A 25928-nucleotide genomic window follows, 5' to 3' on the forward strand; every position below is an offset into this window, starting at 1 on the left:
AGCTCTTTGCTACCTTGTATGTCACACTTGTACACCATTCAACATGGTTTGCCCTGGGCCTCATGTTCTAGTTCCCCATCTGTTTCCTGATCCTTCAGATAAAGAAGGTGTTACAAGATTAGCTGTTGAATGTGTCATTTGACTAATAGTCAGAGGATGTTCTGGGAGCAGCTTGCAAGTGTCGCCATGTGTCTCGCCAACATAGCATGCTCACAACTTACTAACCCTAACCTGTACATCTTTGGAATGTGAGAGGATACTGGAGCACCCAGAGGAAACCCACACAATTATGGGGAGAACATATAAACTCCTTGTGGACAGCAGTGGGAATTGAACCCTGATTGGTGCTGTAAACCATCACACTAACTGCTTTTCTGCCATTCTGCATCCCCGTGCGCCGCCCCCCCCCCCCCCCCGTCTATCTTTGTTTAAACCTCAACCCATGAATATCTCGATGTGGAGCTGCAGGAGATGGCGAGATCCTCTGATTATCGTCCTTTCATTTTTACCATGAAGAAAAGTGGAGACTTTCGATCTTGATAGTTACTGGGGATGTCTTGGCCATCATGACAGAGGTGGTGTTGGATGTCTTAAAATGTAGATATGTCTTCAGTGCCTGATCAGGTGCGTTCAAGAGTACTATAGGAAGCTAGTGAAGAAATTGCAGGAGCTTTGGCTGAGAGATGTGCCTAATGGTAGGTGAAGTGCCACAGGACTGGAGGTTGGCTAATGCTGTCTTTAAGAAGGACTGCAAAGAAAAACCTGGGAACTGTAGACTAGACCTAACATCTGTGGTATATAAGTTATTGGAGCAGATTCTGAGGGATAAGATGTACAACTCTTGGGGAAAGATGGGGTGGTTACAGATGGTCAATATCACTTTGTGCATTACAGATCGTGTCTCATGTATTTCATTGAGTTTTTGAAGTAACCAAGAAGTTTGAGGGCAGGGCAGTAGATTTACATAGTGAGCTGCTCTGACAAGTTGGATTGCATGGGATCCAGGGAGAGCTGGCTAACTGGATACAAAAGTGGTTTAATAATAAGCAGAGGGTGATCTTGGAAGGTTGTTTTTCAGACTGGAGGCTAATGACTAGTGGTGTTCTCAGTGGTTAGTGCTGGGTCCATTGCTGTGTCACCTATGTCAATAATTTGAATGAGAATGTGCAATGTGTGGTTAATAAGTTTGTAGGAGACCTTGTAAAGATGATTATTGTGAATTATAGAGAGAACTTGATTAGCTGGGCAAGTGGGCCAAGGAATGACAAATGGAGTTTGATTTGAGTTAGTAGATGTTTGGAGTCCATTATTAAGGATGAGGTTTTGGGGTACTTGAAGGCACATGATAAAATAGGTTGAAATCGGATGGTTTCCTTCAGAGAAAATCTTGACAAATCTGTTGGAATTCTTTGAGGAAATAACAAGCAAGGTGGACAAAGGAGTCTGGATTTTGCTTACTTGGATTTTCAGAAAGCCTTTGACAAGATGCCACACAAAGCTGCTTAACAAAATAAAAGCCCTTGGTATTACAGGAAAGATAGAAGATTGGCAGAGTGGAAATAAAGGGTGGGCTTTTCTGGTTGGGTGCTGGTGACTCAAAAATACATTCTATGAACCCTGAGATTCATTTTCTTGCAGGCATGCACAGTTAAACAAATTTTAAAAAACTACACAGTGACAACCATTGTGCAAAAGAAGATGAGCTGCAAATATAAAAATAAATAAATGGTAACTAATATTGAAAATTTGAGTTGTACAGTCCCTGAAAGTGGGTCCATAGATTGTGGAATCAGTTCGGTGAGGTGAGTGAAGTTAGCCAGTGATTCAGTGCCTAGTTTGTGGCCAATACAACAATAGGGTGGGGAGGGGAGCAGGTAGTGTTGATAAAGCAGGGAGTCTGCAGAAGGAGACTGGGCAAAGAAGAGACGAAGAGGCAGATGGTATAGTGTAGGGAAGTGTATGGTCCTGCACTTAGAAGAAATAAAGGCATAGACTACTTTTTTAAATGGGGAGAAATTACAAAAATCAGATGTACAAAGGGACTTGGGAGTCCTTGAGCTGGATTCCTTAAAGATTAACTTGCGGGTTGTGTCAGTGATAAGGAAGGCTATTGCAATGCCAGCAATCATTTCAAATGGACTAGACTACAAAAGCAAAGATGTAATGCTGAGGCTGAAGGCATTTGTCAGCCTGCAATTAGGGTATGGCGAGTTGTTTTCAGTTCCTTATCTAAGAAAGGATGTGTTTTGGAGAGGGTCCAGAGGAGGTTCATGAAAATCAATTGAAGAACGAAGGAAGGGAGATCTTAAAAGCAATTGAATATTGAAAGGCCTATATAGAGTAGATGTGGAGATGTTTCCGATAGTGGGGAAAGTCTAGGACCAGAGGGCATGGCCTCAGAATAGGTTGTTCCTTTAGAACAAATGGGGAGGTATTTCTTTAGCCAGAGAGTGATGACTTTGTGGAATTCATTGCCATGGACAGCTGTGCAGGTGAGTATATTTAAGGCAGAGTTGATCGTTCTTGATTAGTAAGGACAGCAAAGGTGAGAAAATGAGGTTAGAGGAAAAATAAATCTGCCACAGTGGAGCAGACTTAATGGGCCATATGTGAGAGAAGCATTTTTGGAAGCCAAATGAGGTTAGGACTTTCACAGTGCCATTATGCTTAAAAAATGCAACAATTGTATTGGTGTATAGGGAGAGGTTGGGCAAGCTAGGACTTTATTCCTTGCAGTATAGAAGACTGAGGGGTGACCTTAAGGAGGTGTATGAAATCATGAGGGGCAGTTCCCCCCCCCTCCAAGAGTAGGGGGATCTAACACTCAAAGCCACAGGTTTAAGATGAGAAGGAAAGATGGGAACAGGGGGCCAACTTTTTTTTTTCTTCCAGGCAGGTACATAAACAACATTTATAAGGTATGTGGATAGGAAAGAATGGATATGAGCCAAAAATGGGTAGGCAATTTGGTGTGGATGGTTTGGGCTGAAGAGACTGTTTACACACAGCATAGATCTTTAGGGCAGTTTGCAGCATGTTGCAACACGCCATCACTAAAGTTCTTGCCCCCTTCCAATCTTATAACAGTTCCCTTGTTAAAGACTACCACTGGTGAACCATCTCCACATCGGAGTCAAATCCCCACAGGATCCTTTCATTTTGAAACTTCAAGGATTCCTCCATTGAGGCTCCTGGGCAGTAGAACCATCTGCCCTGATGGGTCCTCTCTGGAGCCAGGGTGGCTGCTCCTTGTATTGGAATGGGGAGTCTCTAGAAGACAAAGAACAGAGAGTGCTTCCTGCTGTCCTGGGACACCAAGGTGCAAATCCCATGATTTGTGGTATGGGGGAGGACCGAAGCTGTCTTCCAACCTCAAGTGGCGCTCTGGGCATCCCACTGGTGAGCATCAATAAGACCATAAGATACTGGAGCAGAATTAGGCCATTTTGTCCATTGAGTCTGCTCCTTCATTTAATCATCCCTGCCAGACCCGATCTCCTGCCTTCTCTACCATAACACTTCACATCCTGACTAATCAAGAGCCTATCAGCCTCTGGCTTAAATATACCCAATGACTTGGCCTCCTCAGCCAGCTCTGGCAATGAATTCCACAAATTTATCACTCTCTGGCTAAAGAAATACCTCATCTCCATTCTAAATGGATGTCCCTCTATTGAGGCTGTGCCCTTTGGTCCTAGACTCCCCTTCCAAAGGAAACATCCTCTCCACATCCACTTTATCAAGCATTTCAACATTTGATAGGTTTCAATGAGATTCTTTCTATCCTCTTCGCCCCCCGCCGCCCAAAGTGCATACCTATACACTCCCTGAGACTAAATTCCATCTGCCACTTTGTCCATTCTCCTAATCTGTCCAAGTCCTCCTGCAGTCTCCCTGCTTCCTCAGCACTACCTGCCTGTCCACCTACTTCTCAATGAAACTGCTGACATCAGCCTATTTTATCACGTGCTTTCAAGTATGCCAAAACCACGTCCTTAACAATTGACTCCAACATCTTTCCAACCATGAGGTCAAACTACCTGGCCTATGATTTCTTTTCTTCTGCCTCTCCCCCTTCTTGAAAAGTGGAGTGGCATTTGCAAATATCCAGTCCTCCAGAACCATGCCAGTCTATTGATTCTTGAAAGATCATTACTAATGCCTCCACAATCATTTCAACCACCTCTTTTCAGCACCCTGGGATGTAGAAAATCTGGTTTAGATAATTTACCTACCTTCAGAACTCTGTTTCCCAAGCATCTTCTTCCTAGTAATGGCAACTGCACTCTTCTGCCCCCTAACACTCTCAAATTTGTGGCATACTGCTAGATTTATGCACATACATAATCAGTTTGTCTGCCATTTACTTGTTTCTCCCTCCCCGCCCCCATTACCAGTTCTCCAGCATCACTTTCCAGTGATCCAATATCTAATCTCACCTCCCTTTCACTATTTTATATTTGAAGAAACTTTTGATATCCTCTAATATTATTGGAATACTTTTGTATTTCATCTTTTCCTCCATTATGACTTTTTTAGTTGCTTTCTGTTGGTTTTCAACAACTTCCCACTAATTTTTGTTTTATTATATGCTCTCTTGCTTTTATGTTGGCTTTGACTTTCCTTGTCAGCCATGGTTGCCATCCTGCTTCTAGAATACTACTACTCTGCGATGTACAATATCTATCCTGCACCTTGCAAATTACTTCCAGAAATTCCAGCTATGCTGTCATTCCTATTGGTGTCTCCTGATCAATTTTGGTCAGCTCTCTTTCATGTCTCTAATTCAGTTTACTCCACTATAATACTGATAATATATCTAATTTAGTTTCCTCCACTCCCAATTGCAGGGTGAATTCTATCATATCCTAATCACGGTCTCCTAAGGGTTCTTTTACCTTGGGCTCTCCTATCAATTCCAGCTAATCGTTCATTGCATGACACCCAATCCAGAATTGCCTTTTCCCTAGTGGAATCAACCACACGCTGCTCTAAAAATCCATCTCATAGGCATTCTACAAAGTCTCTTGGGAACCAACACCAACCTAATTTTCCCAATCTACCTGCATATTGAAATCCCCCTGACTATCATAACATTGCCCTTTTTACATGCAATTTTATCTCCTGTTGTAATTTAATCACAAATGAGAGAAAATGTGCAGATGCTGAAAATCCAAGCGCGCGCACACAAAATGCTGGTGTAACTCAGTGGGCAGGCAGCATCTGTGGGGGGTGGGGTACAGTTGACATTTTGGGCCAAGACCCCTCATCGAGATCTCGGCTCGAAACGTTGACTGTTTACTCTTTTCTATAGATGCTGCCTGGCCTGCTGAGTTCCTCCAGCATTTTGTGTGTTACTGTTATAATTTGAGTCCCACATCTTTGGTACTGACTTTTTACCTTTGCAGTTTCTTAACTCTATCCACAAGGATTCTACATCTTCCAATCTGTGTCACCGCAAAGGATTTGATTTCATTTATTTTAAACGCAGCCACCTCACCCCCTCTGCTTGTTCTTTTGATATGTGTATTCTTGGATGTTAAACTCCCAGTTTATAATCCTCCCTCAGCCACAACTCAAGGATATTGGTCCCATTCTGGTTCAGGTGTAACCTGTCCCTCTTGTACAGGTCATAACTTCCCCAGAAGAGATCCCAATGATCCAAAAATCTGAACCCCTGCCCCCTGCACCAGTTCCTCAGCTATGCCTTTATCTGCCTAATGCTCCTTAACCTCACTGCTGTGTGGCACAGGCATCAATCTAGAGGTTACTAGCCTGGAGGCGTCCTGCTTTTCAGCTTTCTCCTGAGCTCCCAAAAATCCTTCTTCATAACCTCGTCTTTCCTACCCGTGCCATTGGTGTCAATATGTACCATGACAGCTGGTTACTGTCCCTTTTTAGAATGCTGATTAGAATATGATCAGAGGCATCCCTGGCACCTGGGAGGTAATATGTCACCTGAGTATCTCTATAGTGGCCACAGAATATCATCTATATTCTTCTAATTATGGAATCTCTTAACATTGCTTCACCCCTCTTCTCTTCAGAGCCTCAGTGCCAGCGACCTGGTCTCTACTGCTCCCCTGGTAGGTAGTTCCTCCTCAGTATTCAAAACGGTATACTTATTAAGAAGAACAGCCACAGGGCTGCTCTGTACTAGCTGCCTATGCCCTCCTCTCAACAGTCACCTGCGTCTTGCAATCTAGGGGTGACCTCCTCTCTGTAACTTCTATCTGTTCCTCATTTTCCCATATGAACCGAAGGTCGCCGAGCTGTAGCTCGGAGCACTTGATGCGATGTTATCCCACACCTAACACAAAGAACATAACAGTCATCCTCGCTGTTCTAATTATGCCATATCAGAATCAGGTTTATTATCACCAGCATGTGACGTGAAATTTGTTAAAAGCAGCAGCAGTTCAATGCAATACATATGAGAAAAAAATAATAAATAAAACAAAAAAATCAATTACGTATATTGTAACAGGTTGTTAACCCCGAAATACTGTATATTAAAAAAGTGAGGTAGTGTTCATGGGTTCAATGTCCATTTAGGAATCGGATGGCAGAGGGGAAGAAGCTGTTCCTGAATCGCTGAGTGTGTGCCTTCAGGCTTCTGTACCTCCTACCTGATGGTAACAGTGAGAAAAGGGCATGTCCTGGGTGCTGGAGGTCCTTAATAATGGATACTGCCTTTCCGAGACACCGCTCCCTAAAGACAAAGGATGGAGAAAAAGAAACTTCCAGATACTTACCTCGCCCAAGAAGCCTGATTTTGCCATTGCCAAAATCCACCCACTTTTAAATGGCCCACTCAAACAATATGTGGAAGGACCAACCTGGACCGCACAGCGGTTGGGGACTGTGTCTGGGAGGAACATACTGGAAGTTTCTGCGGTGGATAAGTGAACGGGGCCTGGAACTCTGCACTCGGCGGTGAGTCGTGTGCGAGACCAGTCCCGACCTCCCGCCGATTGGCGGCGGTGTATTGGAAGACTAGGCAATGAATGGGAGGACCGACTTGGACCTCCCGCCGGTAAGCGGCAGTGTCAGGCCTCGCCCCGCCCGCCTCTCTCCTGTCCCTGGCCGCGCTTTCTCAGGCGGGCTGCGCCAGGCGCCGAGAGCCCAGTGATGAGCCAGAGCGTCTTCCGGCGACAGCAGCCTTCGCTCTGCTCCCGGCCTCGGCCCAGGCCCCGGCCACGCCCGCTCCCCCTTGCCCGGCACTTGCTTCCAACCGGGTCATGGGTGTGCTCTGCCTAACGGAGCAGGTAGGACGGCAGCCACGCAACTCGAGGGCTGGGGATAATGCGGCCTAAACCACCGGGGCGTGGGGAAGGCGGGGATATTGTGTTTGCAGTGGGGGGGGGTGATTTGCGGGGGAAGATGAGGGCCCCGCCGGGAAGGAATGGGCCTGGACTATAGGATAGGAAGGGGGAGGGAGGAGCTCTAAAATAACTTGGGGGATGGAGGGAGAGAAGGGCTGCCGTAGCGCGGGGTGGAAGAAATGATGAGGGGGAGCCCCATACGTTGGTGAATTGTAGGGAGAGGCCCCTTTTGCGGGATGAGGGGAAGATTCTTGAGAAGGAGATGGAAGCAGGAGTCCCTCGTATTTGGGAGAGATAGGGAAGGAAATGGAGGGGCGGGTCCCTCGTACGGGAGGGGGTTGTGATGGAGATGGAGGAAACAATCTCGGACTGGGGAGGGGAGGGAGATGAAAGGGATGGACCCTCGAACTGGACGGTGGGAGGGAGGGTGATGGAGGGGAGGTTCCATTGCATTGGGGCTGTGAGTGGGAGGAAGGGAGGTGGAGGGGAGTGGCACTCCATTGCAGGAAGAGGGGAAACTGCCTCGTACTGTGGAGAAGGAGCAGATGGAGGGTAGGATCCTGCGTAGTGGGTGGGAGGAGATGCAGGAGGGAGTCCCTAGTATGAGGAGGGAGAAGTTGGTCCCTCATTCTAGAAATGGATAGATAGAGATGCGGTGAGGAACATCACTGAAGAGGGGGGTGGGCCCCCTTACTCCCTCCATCCTAGCAGATGTCCTCAGCCACCTCCTGCCTCTGGAGTCAGCCTGGGACGAGGTGGTTCAGGCCTGGAGGGCCAGGTGCTGTCTGGTTGCTCTGCGATGGGTTGTGGAGAGGGACTGATCCTCTCTTTCTCCCCCATCTGAGTGCTCCCTGCAGTATGTCTGCACCAACGTAGGAGCTGTCTCATTGAAATGTTTATCCTCTAGCACTCGTGTTTACCTGAGGTTAATGGTGTAGAGCGTTTAATACATGCCGCGACACTCCAAGTTGATCCGTTCACAAGCATTCCTGATCAGCGTGACAGTGATTTCTGATTAAGAGATTTATATTCAGTTCTCTGACAGTTTTGCACCACAAACTCTTTGCCTCTCCTCCTCTCTCCTGTGTTGTCTGAGGGGTGGTGTTCACTGAGTGATGCCAAAACTTTGTCCTTGGTTACTGAAACTGTTCCCCCTGCACTGGACCACTGGTGGCTCTTCCATCTCACTTCACTGTCCACTGAGGAAGGAGGTCCAGATGATGCTGATATTGTTCTGATTCCCCACACCCCTCCTCGAGCGACCTCCCGCGAGCCCTGTCCCCACAACTCCACTATGTGTGTGTGTCCGTCTGTCTGTCTGTCTCCCTCTCCACACCCCACTCCCTCCCTCTCTCCGCACCCCACTCCCCCCCCACTCTCTCCCTCTTTCTCTCTCCATCCCACTCCCCCATCTCTCCTGAGCCTTCAGCCACCTGGGTCCCCCAAGTGGTGAAATTTTTAAGATAAATTTCCAGTCTCTGCATGTTGTGGCAACAACATTGTTATTTGCCCCTGGAATGAGGTTCTTGCCAAACCATTTCAGACCAAATTTAAAAGAAAATGTTTTGTTGACTAGAATCATCATTTCTTTTCCTCCATTAACCAGATGTGTTTTCTTTGCAATTCAAAAGATTTGGAGATGTTTCCAGATAATGAATTTTAAATGTAATTAATTTTAAAATTCCACACTGTTAATCTGAATTTATATCGTGTGGGGAGTGCTGCTGCCTCGACTAGATCCAGAGACCTGGGTTCTATCTCGAACTCCAAGGTTGTCTCTGTGGTGCCTGCGTGTTCTCTCCCCCCCCCCCCCCAACCCCTGACCTCATGGGTTTCTCACGAGTGCTTCTGTTGCCTCCCACGTCCTAACGACATGCGAGGTCAGTATGTCAGCAGGGATTTGATGGGCTGCAGGCTCTGAGCTGCTGGTGCTGGTGTTCGGACAGGCATCGCGGGTTGGGGGGGGGTGTTTTTGGGAGAACAGTGGGTTGATGTAGGGAGGCTTGAGCCAAGTCCTTGCAGGAGTTCCCTGAGCCTGGCCCTCCCACTCGCTCCCTACGTCATGTGCTTTGGTGGTGTTTCCGTGTCAGGCAGTGAGAGAAATTCTTGGCTGGAAGGAAGAAAACAATTCCAGAGGCAATCAAAGGGCCTCAAAGATAAACAGAAGACTGCTCCCGCCAGCATATAACACTAGCAGAGGGAGGATTACATGGTGCTTTAAACATCAGCAGTGTGGGGAGTATGTTATCCCAAAGTCACAGAGTAATATAGCTTGAAAACACACCCTTCAGCCGATCTGGTCCATGCTGGCAATCCTCCAAGCCCCTCGGCTCCACTTACCTATCCAATTGCCTCTTAAATGTTGCAGTTGTACCTGCTTTGACCACTTCCTCTGGCTGCTCATTCCGGATACTCATCACCATTAGTGTTGCCTCTCAGGTCTCTTTTAAATCTCCCTATTTGTGTTGTGCAGTTTTGGATTCCCCAATCCTGAGGAAAAACTTGCCCCTCATGATTTTATCAAATAAGGATCCCTTCATTGTTGTGCACTGCAAGGAGTAAAGATCCAGCATGACCAACCGTTCCCAATAACTTCGGCCCTCTTGTCCATGCAGCATCCTTATAAATTTCTTTTGCACTCTCTGTCCATGTTGACAATGTCATTCCTATAATTGTGACCAAACTTGAAAATGCTTGAAGTGAGGCAACTTGTATAACTGCAATATGATGTCTCTACTCCTATGCTCGATGCTTTGACAGATGAAGGCCAGCACATCTTCTTTACCACCCTATCTACTTGCATGGCTGCTTTCTGCAAACTGTGCATTTGTACTACCAGGTTCCTCTGTTCCAAAACACCATAGGAGTCTCAACTAGAGAGAGTGCAATACTAGATCTATTCAGGAATGAGGCAGGGCAGCTGACTGTGTCGGGGGAAGGTTTGCATCTGGTGATCATAATGCCATTAATTTCAAGGTAATTATGGAAAAGGACGGGTCTGGTCCTCATGTTGAGATTCCAAATTGAGGAAAGGCCAAATTTGATGGTATCAGAAAGGACCTGGCAAGTGTGGATTGGGACAGGTTGTTTTCTGGCAAAGGTGAGGGCTAGAGTATAAGAAATGAAAGAGAACACTTAAGGAAATCAGGAGGGCTGAAAGAAGACAGGTTGCTCGAGCAGACAGAGTGAAGGAGAATCATAAGGGATATGTTAAGAGCAAAAGATTTGCAAGAGACAAAATTATTCCTCTGGAAGATCAGAATGGTAATCAAAAGAAATGGGGGAGATCTTAAATTGATTTTTTGCATCTGTATTTACTCGGGAGATGTGTGTAAAATCTATAGAAGTGAGACAAGGCAGCAGCGAGGCTATGGACCCTGTACAGATTACACAGGAAGAGGAGTTTACTGTCTTGAGGTAAATCAGTGTGGTCAAATCCCAGGGCCTGACAAGGTGTTCCCTCGGATCCTGTGGGAACCTGGGGTGGTGGAGGAGACAGAAACAGGGACTTTTAAGAGATGTTTGTTCATTTCCATAGATGCTGTCTGACCTGAGTCCCTGCAGTATTTTGTGTGTCTTTTTACCTTTGCAGTTTCTTAACTCTACTCCCAAAGATTCTACCTCTTTCAATCCTTTTTCCCTTTTTAAGAATTTGATTTCATTTTGTACTAACAGACTCACTCCACTGCACCCTCCACTTACCTGCCTGTCCTTTCAATACAATGTGTATTCTTGGATGTTAAGTTCCCAACTATGATCTTTCAGCAACATCTCAGGGAGGCCACAATGTCATACCTACCAATCTAACTGTGCTACAAGATCATCTACCTTATTTCGTATACAGCGTACGTTCAAATATAACACCTTCACTCCTGTATTCATTAACCTTTTCAATTTTGCCCCCATGTTGCAGAAGTTAAATTTATACCCCTTTCTAAACCTTTTGTCTTCTGGACACTTTTGTAATCCCTCCTGTACTCTTTTTCCCTTAACTTTTCCAGACTGTTGAACACCACCTCTCATTATTTAGTTTAAAGCTCTTTCCATGTTCTAATTTCTCCCAGATTCTACCCCTCATCCACAGATGGGGGACAGTTCACAGCAGGAGGAATGCGGAGCATCTGGGGGGGAACGCATGCAGTCATGGCAAGGGTATGCAGACACACAAGTGTTAGGGTCGAGGGCAAGGGGAGATGGTGGGGATAGGTGCTTCCCTCCCTTCCTGAGCAGCTGTAGGAATGGAGTGCTGGGTTAATGGTTCTGCGGCTGAGACTGGGAGATTGGTGAGTTTGAAGATCGAAAGCTGGGGTGGGTGAATAACTGTGTGTTCTCTCGCTGTCAGGCACCCCTGATCCAGGCCATCTTCAACCGAGATCGGGAGGAAGTGAAGTCGCTGATAAACAGGAGTGAGGACGTCAATGGATTGGTATGCGGAGCTGCACACACTCAGGGTGTTGATGGGGAGAAGAACGGGGATGCGTAGTGAGGACATCAGTGGGATGTGGGGACCTGCACACTCTGGGTGGTGATGGTGTGAGGGAGCAGGTGGGGAATATGTAGTGAGGACATCAGTGGAACCATGGAGCGGGATAGGGAGTGTGTAGCAAGGACTGGAGTGTGTGTCAACTATATGCAGCACTCACTCCCCATTATGACGGGTGACTGATGCCTGGCTTTGTTCACAGGACCAAGAGAAGCGGACACCACTTCATGCAGCAGCCTACCTGGGTGATGTTCAGATCATCGACATGCTCATCCAGTCAGGTAAGGCTCTGTCATTCTGGAACCCCTTCACTGACACTTCTCTACTCCCACCGTACAAGCCCCCTGACCCACCTCCTGTGTGTGCATGCGTGTGTGAGACCTTCCTCTGTGTCTCTCATCCTCCCCATCCCTGTCATCGTATATCACCTTTGACCCTGACCCTCCTCTCTGCATACTTCACTCCCCCCAGCTTCATGCATATATCACTGATTCTTGAAACTGCGGTGAGAACATGTCCCACTAAGAAAAGTGCTAATTCCGTTGCAAATGAATAACATTTTCTTAGTTAAAATAATCAGGGTTGATCATCTGAGGGTCAAATGCAACATTTTTTCATATGTTTGTTTTTAATTTTATAAATTAAATGATTATATGATAGCCCAGTACCCACAAAATCAGTTGTCCTCAGACAAGAGATTATCATTTCAATTTGATAAAAAAGTGTGAAAAAATCATTTAAAATGTATAATATATATGCCAGATGAAAGAATAGAGTGAAAAACCTCTTTAAAATTAAAAGTAGTGAATTTTCAACAGTATTTATCTTATTTTGTGGTTGCTCAAAATGTGTCCCAAGTTTTTGTCAACACTGTCAGACATTTATATAAAAAAAGTAATAAAATCAGGCAACCACATGGTCAACTATATTCCTGAGGACCCCCTTCCCACCCTCCACATCTGCTAAATGCAACAAGGTCAAACAAGCTCCTGTAAGTTTGCTATTTTTTTCAATAATTTTTATATATTTATTGATGTTGCTACTGTCATGATCATGACGTGTCAACACTGTCTCTTTTGTATAGAAAGAATTATTTTAAATTATGTCATAAATTTATGCATTTTAAGTAGAAGCCAGAGGCAGTTAGCAACAGAGGGAAAACAAGATGGCTTCTGTATACAACTCATGCATGTCATGTTTAAAAAAAACCGTCAGGTTTTCTGTCTAACAGTGGTGACAAAAACATCCAAATCATCCTCAGTGGAGGCTTGAATATAATTTATGATCACAATAAATAGTAATATGGCTTGTAATGTTTCTTTAACCTCTTTATTTATAATATACAGAATTTCCTCTTTGTTTCTTCCACACACAGGCCCACAATATTTCCTTACTAAATGTATCCTCAATGACTAAAACCATAAATGAATTTAGTTGCACCATTTCATAATCATTTTATAAAATTTCACTAAATTAAACATAATTAAATTCATACTAATTTTGCACAATTTCATAGTAATTCCATTAAATTCTTACCTTCCTTTTATGTATTTTAGGAAGTTATGGCTAGGCAGCAGCTATCAGTGGAGGAGCAAAGGAGAAGAAGCAGGGAATACCAAAAAAAGTGGAGAGAGAAAATATATAGTGAGCCCGAGTTAAAGGAGGAATACCTGAGAAAGGAAAAGCAAAGATGGAAGAAGAGAGTAGAGGATTGGAAGATAAAAACTATCAGTGCATTGAATGAAAGGGAAAAGAGGAGTAAGAGAAAGGCGTGGAAACGTAGACAGCAAGAGTCAAGAGAGCGTAAGAGAAAGGGCCCAGATCGCCCAGAAACTCCCCCAGATAGTCCATTGAATCAGACTATACAGGAGCCAGCTCGCAGTAGGCAGTCTATAGCAGGTGAAAGGGAAAGAAAGAAAACAAGAGCAAGATACTTGAGAGAGATGAAAGCTTTGAAAAATAAACTTCGAGATAATAAAAGATGGGAACAAACTGAAAAAGCGTTGGCGACGAGAGCAAACTAGAAATAAAAAAACACAAGAATCACCAAGAAAAAAAAACAGAGCAGATGCTACAGGGAAGCAAACTCAAAAACCCCTCCATCAAGAAAACCCTGCTCTTCCACAACTGTCTCATTCAAGAATTTAATCAAAACAAAAATAATTTACAGTCTGCTCAAACATCAAAGAACTTGACTCTGTCAGGCAGGGTTCTAAAGAAATATCGCCTGATACACCAGACAAAGCAGTTCGGGCTGACATACAACACACTGCGAAAGAGAAGTACTACAGACAAAAAACCCTCTTACATTCAAACAATAACCCCGATGGTTCAGGATTTCTACCATAATGCTGCACAAATGATGGCGGACAAACAGGACACAATAACATGGAAGAAAATAAAGCATCAGAGAATGATTCTGACTGACACAATATTCAATCTTCACGGGGAATTCATCAAAAAGGAACCAGCTGTAGAACTCAGTTATTCGTCCTTCTGTGCTTTACGTCCATTCTATGTCACAGCACCAAAACCATCAGATTGAAAGACATGCCAGTACCATGAAAATGCAAAGCTGATGTTTGATGTCCTAACAGCATATGGTATTGACAAGTCTAGCAGATTGGAGGGTAGTTTTGAACTTGTGTGTTGTTCTCAGACAAGCGAGGCATGTCTCTGTGCTCCTGCACCCGATGTCTCCACAAGCACACACTTCCCACCCCACAGCAAGAGTTGACCGATGTTGAGTGGCAGCGATGGGAACGAGTTCAGGACCAAACAGCAGATGGAATTCACTGCAATACAAGATATGTGAAGCGCAATGGCACACTGGCAGAGCTCATCAAACTGTATGAAGACAAACTAAAGGGTGAAACAACAACACGTGTGTGCTTGGTTCAGAACCAGTCCAGGGAATACAGGAGCTTGATACAGAACTGCAATGAAAGCACTGTAATTGACGTGGACTTTTCTGAGGCTTGGAAATATAGTTCTGAGGTACAGTCATGCCATCTTGGTCAGAACCTCCCACAGCTCAATCTGCGCAGTGGCATGTACACACAAAAGTAGAGAAAGCAGGATTTTGTATAATATCAGAATCCAAACGACAGGATGCTTCTGCCATTTGGACTCACTTGGAACAAGTCCTCAGAGATATTTGTTTAAAATTTCCAAAAGTTGATACCATTCAATTTTGGTCAGATGGCCCCAGCAGCAGTACAAAAACAAGAACTTCTCTCTCCTCTGCAATGTCCCTCCAACCCTGGGTTTCCAGAGAACAACCTGGAACAACTTTGCAGCTTCACATGGGAAGGGAGCTCCAAGTGGCATTGGGGGAACTGTGAAAAGGACTGCAGAAGGCCTTGTACTACGGGGGAATGGCGTTGAGCATGGCAAGATCTTCCATGAGATGGTTGGGAGAAGCCTTTGCAGTACTCAGCTCTATTGTATTGTTGAAGGTGACATGCAGACATATGATGCAGTCCTTTCTCAACCACTATAACCTGTACCAACAACAGGGAAAATCCATCAGGTTATATCTTACGGAAACAGCATCCATTGCAGATAATTGTCATGTTTCTGTAGTGAACCACAGATGTGCCAGTGTTTCAGCCCAACAGCATTTCAGTTGTCTGAAAATACACATGCCAGGCTACAGGCTGAGGAGAATGATGGCCCTACCACAATGGGAAAGAACAGAGGGCCTTTGGCAATGCTGATGGAGGAAATGGAGTAGGAACCCCAGAGTGGTCCTGATGGGACTACGACAGATATATCTGCTGGTGTCATTAATGATGGAGGTTGTCTTGCAGTCCTTTATGACCAAAACTGGTGGTTAGCAAAGGGCTGTCCCTGTGGATGCTCATAATCAAGATGTTCAAGTGGAGTTCTTGCATCCTCATGGGCCCAACACGCGTTTCCATCCAAAACCAGGTGGAAAGGATATGTGCTTCGTACCAGTCGAAAATATTCTGGTCAAACTGATGGAGCCATCATTACCAGGTCATGCAAGCAGGATGAGGGAGATCTACCACCTGTCTGCAGAAGTCATGGACTTCATAGAGGAGGAGCATATTAATCATCTACTTCCTGATAAAGCTGACTGAACGTTTTCGAAGATTTTCAAACCCAGAAATGGATGGAGGAGGTTGCACCGAAATATTGCTTGATTGCTGAGACTTTGTTCTATAAACATATATGTTTAGATTTCTTAACACTTAAAATTTTTTCTTTTCAAAATTAAAACCTGTTTTATCCAAATTCTCAAGAATCAGTGATATGTCTCCCACCAGTCTGTTCGCCCCATCCCTGGACTCCCTCTGCATCTGCTTCCCCCAGGCACTCCCCCCTCCCTCCTCAATGCATTTCTGAGACACTGGGCACACAGTCTGTCTCAAGCCCTCTGCTGCCTGGTTGAACTGTTCTTTCCTGGTGAGTCAGACCCAGCCCCTCTCTGTCCCACAGGAGCTAAAGTCAATGCGAAGGACAGCGCCTGGCTGACCCCACTGCATCGCGCAGCAGCTTCTCGTAACGAGGTAAGGAACCCTGTTCTACTTTCTGAGCCAGCGTTGGGTCAGTGGGGCGCACTGTGTGAGAGGGGGTCGGGGAGGGAGACATGAAAAAGGGTGCAGGGGGAGAGGGAGGAAAGATGGGGAGAGAGAACTGTGGGAGGGGTGGCAAGGAGACGAGGGGGTAGCAGTGAAGGGGGATGGAAGAAAGAGGAAGTGCAGAGGGAGGAGGGAGCACCACAAAGGTGAGGGAAGAGGGAGAGCTGTGGGAAGGGGAATAGGGAGTGCCACGGAAGTGAAGTACCAAGCAGTGCAGCAGTTTCAAGGGAAGGAGTGATGTTTGATGGGTGGTGACCGTACCCTCCTCTCCCCACCCCCCACAGCGAGCTGTGAGCGTGCTGCTGAAGCACTCGGCTGATGCCAATGCCCGAGATAAGTTCTGGCAGACTCCTCTACATGTGGCGGCTGCTAACAAGGCTACCAAGTGCGCTGAACTTCTTCTGCCGCTGCTCACCAATGTCAATGTGGCCGACCGTACAGGGCGGACAGCACTTCACCACGCTGCCTACAGCAGTCATCTGGAGGTACCTGGCGAGCCCGGGGGAGGGGGTGGGGGAGATGCATTTGGGATGTGGCATGAGAGAGGGGTCCTGTGAAGTGGGGTTGGTGTTTCTCTGCACTTGCTGTCCTTGCCCTTCTGGGCAGGAAGAGATGTGTGGTTTGGGAGATGCTGTCGCAATAGCTTGGGTGAGTGAGTACAGTGGGTTTTGCAGACTGCATTTACTGTGTGCAGTTGGTGGGGTGGGATTGCCGATTGAGCGGGATACTTTTTTCCCAGGTGGTGTCAAGCTTCCTATAGACGGTGGAGAGGTAAGGTTGTATGCATGGACTAACTCCACTCCAGTTCCCTCTCCATCCCTGTCACTTCTCCAGAGAATTTTTTCACCTGGAGCGGGATGAACTTATGGAATTTTCTCTGAGATGGGGGATGTTCTGTGGCAAATCTACTGCCCAGTGAATGTTTTATTTCATTAATTAGCGAGTGAAATGTGGGAGCTGTATTCTCTGACTTGCTCATCCTCATTCTGACTGTCTATTCCCTGAGGTAGGCAGTGATGTGGGAGAGCTGTTTTTGTTCCTCACCCCCCCCCCCTCACTCTACCTGTTCCCTGGGGTAGGGAGTGGTGTTACCTGTGTTCCATCCCCCTTACACTGCCTGTCTGTTGCAGATGGTACAGCTGCTGTTGAACAAGGGGGCTTGTGTCAGTGCCTGTGACAAGAAGGAACGTCAACCCATTCACTGGGCTGCCTTCATCGGTGAGTGTGGGGAGTTTCAGACCTGGTCTGGTGCTTCACCCCTGTCTGTCCCAGAGGTAGAAAACATCTGTGGGGTGGAGTGTGACCATGTACTTCACGTTTCTCCTCCTCTCCCACCCCACTTTTCCAGGATCCATGACTGGGGGGAGAGGAGAATGAGGTGTTTCTTGATCATTGTTCCAGCCTGAGATGGATGGGGACTTTGGGGAATTGGCTGACATGTTGATTATGGCATGGGGTTGAGGTGTGGGTGGCTTATCTTAGGGGTCTGAGGCTGTGGGGGTGAGGTGCGGTGGTTTGCTGTAAGTGGGGGGAGTGGTGGGTCTGGAGGATTCACTGCCCATTCCTGATCTCTGCCCTCTGTTCCAGGGCACCTGGACGTGATGAAGCTGCTGCTGTCCCGTGGGGCAGTGCCAAGCTGTAAGGATGTGAAGGGATACACCCCGCTGCACGCGGCTGCCTCCAGCGGAAAGTTCGAAGTGGTGAGGTACCTGCTGAAGCTGGGTTTGGAGGTAAGTCATGTCATTCCTCACCCTCACCCTCACTCCTCGTCCCTCACCTTCCCCTCTCAACACCCCACCCCTCCCACCTCCTCTCCATCCTCTCTTCATCCCTTATCTCCTGATTCAGCACTCCTCCATCACCCCTGTCCTCCATGCAGCCCTTTCCACCCTCTTCCTCACCCCTACCATCACTCCACACTGGCCTCACCCTCCCTTCCCCCCCACACACACACATTTGCTTCCCCCCCCCCACACACACATTTGTACCCTCTCGTCCTGGGCTGAATGTCTGTGTTGATGTCCCCAGATCGACGAGCCCAATGCCTATGGGAACACAGCCCTCCACATTGCCTGCTACACTGGACAGGACGCTGTGGCCAATGAGCTGGTCAACTACGGGGCCAACGTCAACCAGCCCAACCTCCTGGGCTTCACACCGCTGCACCTTGCTGCTGTCTCCACCAACGGAGCTCTGTGCCTGGAGCTGTTAGTCAACAATGGGGCCGATGTCAATGTTCAGGTGGGTCTGCAGCCCTCTCCCACCGCGCAGGGTCTCCAACCCATCGGCTCCCCCCACCGATCTTGGGGTGTGTGGTGGCTGGCCTAGGGGATGGCAGGTGGCTGTGCTGATACCGCAGGGCAAGGTCACCCCCCCTCTCTCAGTCATCTCCTTTTCTTCCAGAGCAAGGATGGGAAGAGCCCTTTGCACATGGCTGCGATCCACGGCAGATTCACTCGATCTCAAATCCTCATCCAGAATGGTAGGTCTATGTTGTGTATGTGGCCTGGCTACACAACAGTGCTATTAATAAAAACGCTGGAGACGGGAGCTAAGTTTCGTGGTTTTTTATTGGCAGAATCCGAACTTTAACACACACGTACAGATCAATACGCGCCTAATAACGCATGCTCAATATGCGCCTAATAGCGCATTCAAAGACGTTTTACTAAAACATAAAGTAGTCCCTTATTATACTGTAGGCTATACGGTACACTCCTCCCCTTTTATTTTAATAGTGTATCAACTTTTTTTTTACTGGGTCACTATGCTAAACAAATATGTTTACCCATACAAACATCGACCATTTGTTTACTTAGTAATTTAATAATATTAAATTATAACAAGCTTTTTTTTTACTTTTGGTCTAAGACCCATTTATAACTCAAGTCTCTGGGGGTCTTCTCTGCCTCTCCAGGTAACATCTGTCAATAAACTTGTTTGTTTTAATACAGATTTCCATATAAAAGTCATGAAAAGTTGACCTCTGAACATAGGGAGTTAAGAAGATGTACGCCTCCAACTTGCTAAGAGTTCTAGGCAGCAGATCGCCTCCGTATAATGAAGACTCCTCTGTGCAGCTGTCCTAGATATATACACACCTTTGTGCTATCACTTGTCTTCCTTGCCCATATCTCATATGTTCCAACTGAGCTAATTACACAGCCAATCTCCGTATTCTCCTTAGATTCCAAATAGATAGCCTGACCTTTATGATACCATCTCTTATCGTAATGTAACTTTCCATCTTCTATTTGTGCTTCATATCTTTGTGCTGGTGATTCAGCAGGAGTGCTGGGAAGATGCTCAGGAGAAGACGGAGATGCTGGTCTTTTTGGAGATTTAAGCTTATTGAGAGTTTGCAGATCTTCCATTATCTGTTCATCTGTTAACAAGCAATTTAACTCCACAGGTGCTGGTTTTCGTCTTTTGTCTGTAATTGGAACAGGGTCATTTGGTCTCCTTAGTTTCCTAGTCGTTATTGGCTTTACCTCCATAGAATCTCCTGTGAGTTCCATTGTTAGCCTCTCATTCTCAATCATCTTTTTTTCTTCTAACTCAATCTTTTTATCTTCAAATTCCTTCACTGCTGCTTTCTTCTCTTTAATATAATTCCTTTCAACTCATTCTGTCTCCAGTTGCAGAAGAAGCTCTGCATTTTGTATTCTTTCCTTGTATTGTTGATCTAGTTTCTTCATCCTTTTCATGATACTCCTGCAAAGTGCCTTCCTGTAACTGCTGTAGCTGTCTTTTGAGAGATGTCAATTTCTCCTGGTACATCTGCTCTTTTACTTCCAGGTAGTCTTCATCATCCTGCTTATTGGCAATATCTGTCTCCCTTGCATCCTCTGTATCTTCATCCGATTTGCGGCCACGGATACTGCGGTCGTCCTCATCGTCGACGCTGTCTGGCTCCTCCTCGTCATTCTAATAGTCAACAATGGGTGAGAGGAGAGCTGCAGACATCTTCCCCGCCTTGCTGCCCTCCTTTGCTGACACATCTAGTGCCTTGATGGTGTGCCAATCCAACTGGATTTTCCTGAGCCATTCACGTCCCAGCAACGGTGGTCCTCCATTTTTCAGTACAGAGAGGTTCAGCTGCTGTGTTTTGTCTCCGTAGGTCACTGTCACTTTAATTTTACCTTTGGGATGCACTTTCTTTCCTGTGCAAGTCTTTAGCAGTAGTTTAGTTCGTTTCAGAGGTATGTGAGAAAACAGTCATTTGTAGTCGTGTACAGAGATCACTGTTAAAGCTGAGCCTGTGTCCAACTCCATTTTCAGTCTCACACCTGCCACTTGTGGAGTGATCCATATTACTCTTTGATTATCTGTCTCTTTCATACTGTGAAGTTGCAGACAAGACAGTTCACTTTTGTCTGAACTGCTTTCTTCCATTTTGTGTACATTGTTGTGTTTTCCTTACTGGGGTTTCTTACTTCTCTGTATTTTGTCCTTTTTCTGCTGTTTACTAGCTTTGCATACTCTGCCCGTGTTTGCCATAGTTTCTGCATTCTTTGACAGGCATCAGGGTCATGTGACATGCTCCCACAATGGTAACATTTCTTTCTTTCATTTCTGTTCAGTGACATTTTAGTCGTAGCATGTTCCAGAGATTTTTGTTGAATCTCTGAAGCAGCCTGTGCTGCTATTTCCGTTGATATTGTAATGTTCAGTGCCTTCTCTCATGTGAGGTCTTTTTCACCCAGGAGCTTCTTCTGTGTGGTTTCACAGTGCATGCCACACACTCAATGCATCTGATAGACCAGCTCCAAATTGACAATGTTCTGATAATTTGCGCAATTCAGCACAATATTCAGAAATGCTTTCATTTTTGCTTTGATTCCGTTTGTGAAATTTAAATCTTTCAGCAGTGACCAGTGGTTTGGGATTTAAATGCTGTTGGAGAGTGTCACTATTTGCTTGAACGTTTTGTCAGCTGGCTTTTCAGGCGTTAACAAGCTCCGTAGCAGCCCGTATGTTTTTGCTCCCGTAATACTGAGTAAGATGTTGGCTTTCTTTTCATCATAAACACCGTTAGCCTCACAATATAACTCCACTCTCTCAATGTAAGTTGCCCAGTCTTCAATGCCACTATCAAATGCTGTAATGGTTCCAATCATCGCCATCCTTGTTATGTTAATTAAGCCCTGTTTTCCCTTTGTTTTCTTTTTGACTCGTGTGTTCTTTTTGCTAGTGCCATGAGCGCACTCCGTCTAGATGTGTGTGTGTCTGTCTTTTTTATCTCCCTTCTGGGGCAGGCAGACCCTCAGCCCCTGGGGGTCAACGCTGGCTGTGGTCTCGGCGGGATGTGCTGCGGCTCCGACTGTGTCTCTTTGTCTCCCGATGTTCCCGACCCCGGCTGTGCTCCCGCTTCCTTTCGGACTCGCGGCCTTGCTCTGCCTCCTTCTCCTGCTCCTTGGCTTGTTCCATGCGCTCTTCCTCCGAGTGTCGTTATCAGTTAAAACAAGGTGTTCCGATACGATGTAGGTTCATTAGCCTCGTCGCCAATTTGTTTATGTGGCCTGGCTACACAACAATGCTATTAATAAAAACGCTGGAGACGGGAGCTAAGTTTCATGGTTCTTTACTGGCAGAATCCGAACTTTAACGCACACATACAGATCAATACGCGCCTAATAACGCATGCTCAATATGCGCCTAATAGTGCATTCAACGACATGTTACTAAAACAAAGTAGTCCCTTATTATACTGTAGGCTATATGGTACAGTCTACAACTGCATCTGTGGGATCAGAGACATGAGTGATGCAAGTAGGTCCTTTGGCCCAACAAATGCGTGGTGACCCAGTTCACCCACATTAGGACCATGTCCTTCTACACCTCAGCTGGTGACCCCCTCCCTATGTTCCCTCTAAGCTGTGCGCGCGCACGCACTCTTTTCAACCAGCGCACAAAGGCAATTAATGTGCGCACAAAAGGTTAGTTACCTAAAATAATGTAGTAATTAATAATTATACTTATTGAAAATAATCTTTTAGCTAAATGTTTCTGTTAATTAGTTAGTTTTTCAAATACCACAATGCACGTCACAAATTTGCATCACCTCACCTTTTCTGTTCCTGTTTGTACAGCTACATCACGGCAGCAGCCATCTTTGGCAGACAGTGTTCATATCGTAAAGTTTACAAAGATCTGTTTCAAATCCTGTAGATAGCTTACTAAGTTTTTATTGAAAAAAATATTGATTCACTATGTCGAATTCAAAAGAAGCGAAGGGCGTGAAGCGCAAAAGAACTGCAAATTTGTTTAAAGTTAAAAGGTGCAAATTTAAAGAAATTGCAGAGGCCTCTGAAAATGAAGCTGTTGCTTTCAGACCACTTAATGAAATCAAATGGTTATCTTGACACTTTGCATTGCAGGCAATAATAAAAAATTATGAGGCACTGATCACATACTTTGAAGAAGATCAGTCAAATGACCCTGTGGCTAAATACAGTCACGAGAAATTGATAAACATCACATACAAAGCAGCTTTACAGGTTTTAAGTGATGTCTTTGATGAACTGACTGCAGTGTGCAAGATTCTGCAAAACAGTGGCCTGACAATGATTGATTCACTTCATTTTGCGCGAGGCAAAATTAACAAGATAAGAAAGCAGTATCTGGGAGACGATGTTTCATGGAGTGACAAAGTTAAAGTTTTTTGCTAAGCCAACAACGTGAAGAAAACGTCACAGTAGATACAAGTTCACTGTTGACTTTTAGAAATAGTCTTTGTGTTCATTTAGAAGAAAGGTTTCCTGAAGATGAGGTACAAGAATGGTCAGCTTTTGATTTCTCCACAATTGCAGATTGTGACTTCACATTTGGTAATGAGCAAGCTGTATGTCTAAAATATCATGATTTTCTAGCTGGAAAATACTGTAACAGACAGTTTAATGATTTCAAATTTTCCGTGCAAGAAAAAATTAAATCCAAACTGATTTCAAACTTTGCTCAAACGGTGGCATTTGTACTTCAAAATGAACAGTTTTGCGACTTTGCACAGTTGATGGACATTGGGGGAATCTTTCTTGCGTCTAGTGCGGACTGTGAGCAAGGTTTTAGCCTAATGAATCAACTCAAAAACAAGCTGAGAAACCATTTAGGTGAATGTCATTTGGATATGTTAATGAGAATCAAAAGCCATCAACTGGATGGAAGTTCTATTAGTCTAGATAGATTTTACAAAGAATGGGTAAATGCCAAAGACAGGAGAGAGAAGAAATAACTGAGTGACTTAATTATGTATGTTATTTTGTTGTTGTTCTGTGCAGTTTTATGTCAAATATTTTGTAAACCTACATGAACTGCCTTGTGTGCATTCAGTGTGCACATACTTTTGTCACGGGTTAAGAATGTGAGGGAACCTGTGTGTATATTATTGGGGTTCAGCGTGTGGGGGAAATCCCTGTGTCTGATCCCAGTGTGTACATTATTGGGGTTCAGTGTGTGCCAAATCTTTGTGTCTGATCCCAATTCCACCATTATTGGGCTTCAGTGCTTAGGGAACCCTGTCGTTGATCTGTGTCCATTATTGGGGTTCAGTGTGTGGGAAATCCCTGTGTCTGAGCCTGTACTCCTGGTGGGTGTGGGTCTCTGAGGGAAGCTGTATGGAAGATGTTTTATGATGGTTCCCTTTTTCCCTCAGGCGGAGAGATCGACTGCGCGGATAAGTATGGGAACACTCCTTTACATGTTGCTGCTAGGTACGGCCACGAGCTACTGATCAGTACCCTGATGACGAATGGTGCTGACACGGCCAGGTGTGTGTACACTGTGCTGTTGATGGAGGGAAGGAGAGGTATTCCAGTGCAACCTCATGGGACACTTGCACTGAGGGAGGTGCTGGTGGGTAGGACTGAACTCCCACTGGTGGAGGGATCTGGTTTGGGTACAATCTGACAGGATGGTCGAAGGGGTGGGGTTTGCTATGGCTGTGATCGAGAAGAGGCTGCGTTAGTGTGTGTGCCATGTAAACATAGTGTTGTGTTCTCAGGCGAGGAATCCACGGGATGTTCCCCCTGCACCTGGCTGTGTTGTACGGGTTCTCAGACTGTTGTCGCAAGCTGCTCTCCTCAGGTAAGTAACCTTAATATCATCTGAGGGAGTGCTGTGGGAGGGGTGATAAGGAAGGAGAGTCACGCTGTGGGAGAGGTGCGGTGAGGCGGGGCAGTACACTGTAGGAGAGGCAGTGGGGAGGGAGCAATACTCTGAGGGAAGGGCAGTCAGGAGAGAGTGGTACACTGAGAAGTGTGGCGAGGAGGGAGCACTGCACTGTCGGAAGGGTGTGGAGGTGGGAGGAGCGCTGTGCTGTTGGAGGGGCGGTGAGGAGGGAGTGTCACTCTGAATGAGGGGCGGTGAGGAGGGAGCGTCACGCTGTGGGAGGGGCGGTGATGAGGGAGCGTCACGCTGTGGGAGGGGCGGTGATGAGGGAGCGTCACGCTGTGGGAGGAGCGGTGAGGAGGGAGCATCACGCTGTGGGAGGGGCAGTGAGGAGGGAGCGTCACGCTGTTGGAGGGGCAGTGAGGGAGTGTCACGCTGAGGGAGGAGTGGTGAGGAGGGAGTGTCACGCTGAGGGAGGGGTGGTGAGGAGGGAGCATCACGCTGTTGGGCGGTGAGGAGAGAGTGTCACGCTTTGGGAGGGGCGGTGAGGAGGGAGTGTTGCGCTGTGGGAGGGGCGGTGAGGAGGGAGTGTCGCGCTGTTGGAGGGGCGGTGAGGGAGTGTCACGCTGAGGGAGGAGTGGTGAGGAGGGAGTGTCACGCTGTGGGAGGGGCGGTGAGGGAGCGTCACGCTGTGGGAGGGGCGGTGAGGAGGGAGCGTCACGCTATGGGAGGGGCGGTGAGGAGGGTGTGTCGCGCTGTGGGAGGGGCGGTGAGGAGGGAGCACCGCGCTGAGGGAGGGGCGGTAAGGAGGGAGTGTCACGCTGTGGGAGGGGCGGTGGGGGAGGGAGCGTCACACTGAGGGAGGGGTGGTGAGGAGGGAGCACCGCGCTGAGGGAGGGGTGGTAAGGAGGGAGTGTCACGCTGAGGGAGGGGCGGTGAGGAGGGAGTGTCACGCTGTGGGAGGGGCGGTGGGGAGGGAGCGTCACACTGAGGGAGGGGCGGTGAGGAGGGAGCGGCACGCTGTGGGAGGGGTGGTGAGGAGGGAGCACCGCGCTGTGGGAGGGGCAGTGAGGAGGGAGTGTTCCCCAAACAGTCAGGGGATCTGTAGAGAGGGTGGAGGGAAGTGTGCAGGCGATGCTTAGTGAGAGGAGATTGCCTGTATTATTAACTACAACCTTCCTGGGAGTTTGTCTGCCTGACACCTCTCCTCTGTATGAACACCCCACCCCACCAGGCCAGACATACAGCATCGTCTCGTCGTTCAGTAACGAGCATATTTTGTCTGCTGGCTTCGACATTAACACACCAGATGACCTCGGCAGGACCTGCCTTCATGCTGCTGCTTCAGGGGGGTGAGTCACACTCTCTCCACTTGCTCTGGCTGGGTAAATCTTCCCCTTCCACCAC

At 46.6% G+C, this 25928-nt stretch overlaps 2 protein-coding genes across 2 annotated transcripts in view; both read left to right on the forward strand.

The window, feature by feature from the left end:
• Positions 1-25928, forward strand: part of LOC140191772 (probable ATP-dependent RNA helicase DDX23) — a 126172-nt gene that overhangs the window by 45763 nt on the left and 54481 nt on the right. The gene's annotated exons all lie outside the window — the stretch shown is intronic.
• On the forward strand, positions 7069-25877 carry LOC140191507 (uncharacterized). The gene is made up of 12 exons (XM_072248959.1): positions 7069-7268; positions 11668-11751; positions 12011-12089; positions 16273-16343; positions 16700-16900; positions 17546-17633; positions 18003-18145; positions 18444-18656; positions 18819-18897; positions 24067-24181; positions 24415-24497; positions 25756-25877. Exons 1-12 carry the CDS (start codon positions 7242-7244, stop codon positions 25875-25877), a joined length of 1305 nt encoding a protein of 434 aa, XP_072105060.1. The 5' UTR covers positions 7069-7241.

This window comes from Mobula birostris, chromosome X (assembly GCF_030028105.1).
Source record: "Mobula birostris isolate sMobBir1 chromosome X, sMobBir1.hap1, whole genome shotgun sequence".
Classification (NCBI taxonomy): Eukaryota; Metazoa; Chordata; class Chondrichthyes; order Myliobatiformes; family Myliobatidae; genus Mobula; species Mobula birostris.

Coding starts and splice junctions, on each gene's coding strand:
- LOC140191507 (XM_072248959.1), top strand. CDS start 7,242: ATGGGTGTGCTCTGCCTAACGGAGCAG. Junction 7,269..11,667: donor TGCTCTGCCTAACGGAGCAG/GTAGGACGGCAG, acceptor TCTCGCTGTCAG/GCACCCCTGATCCAGGCCAT. Junction 12,090..16,272: donor CGACATGCTCATCCAGTCAG/GTAAGGCTCTGT, acceptor TCTGTCCCACAG/GAGCTAAAGTCAATGCGAAG.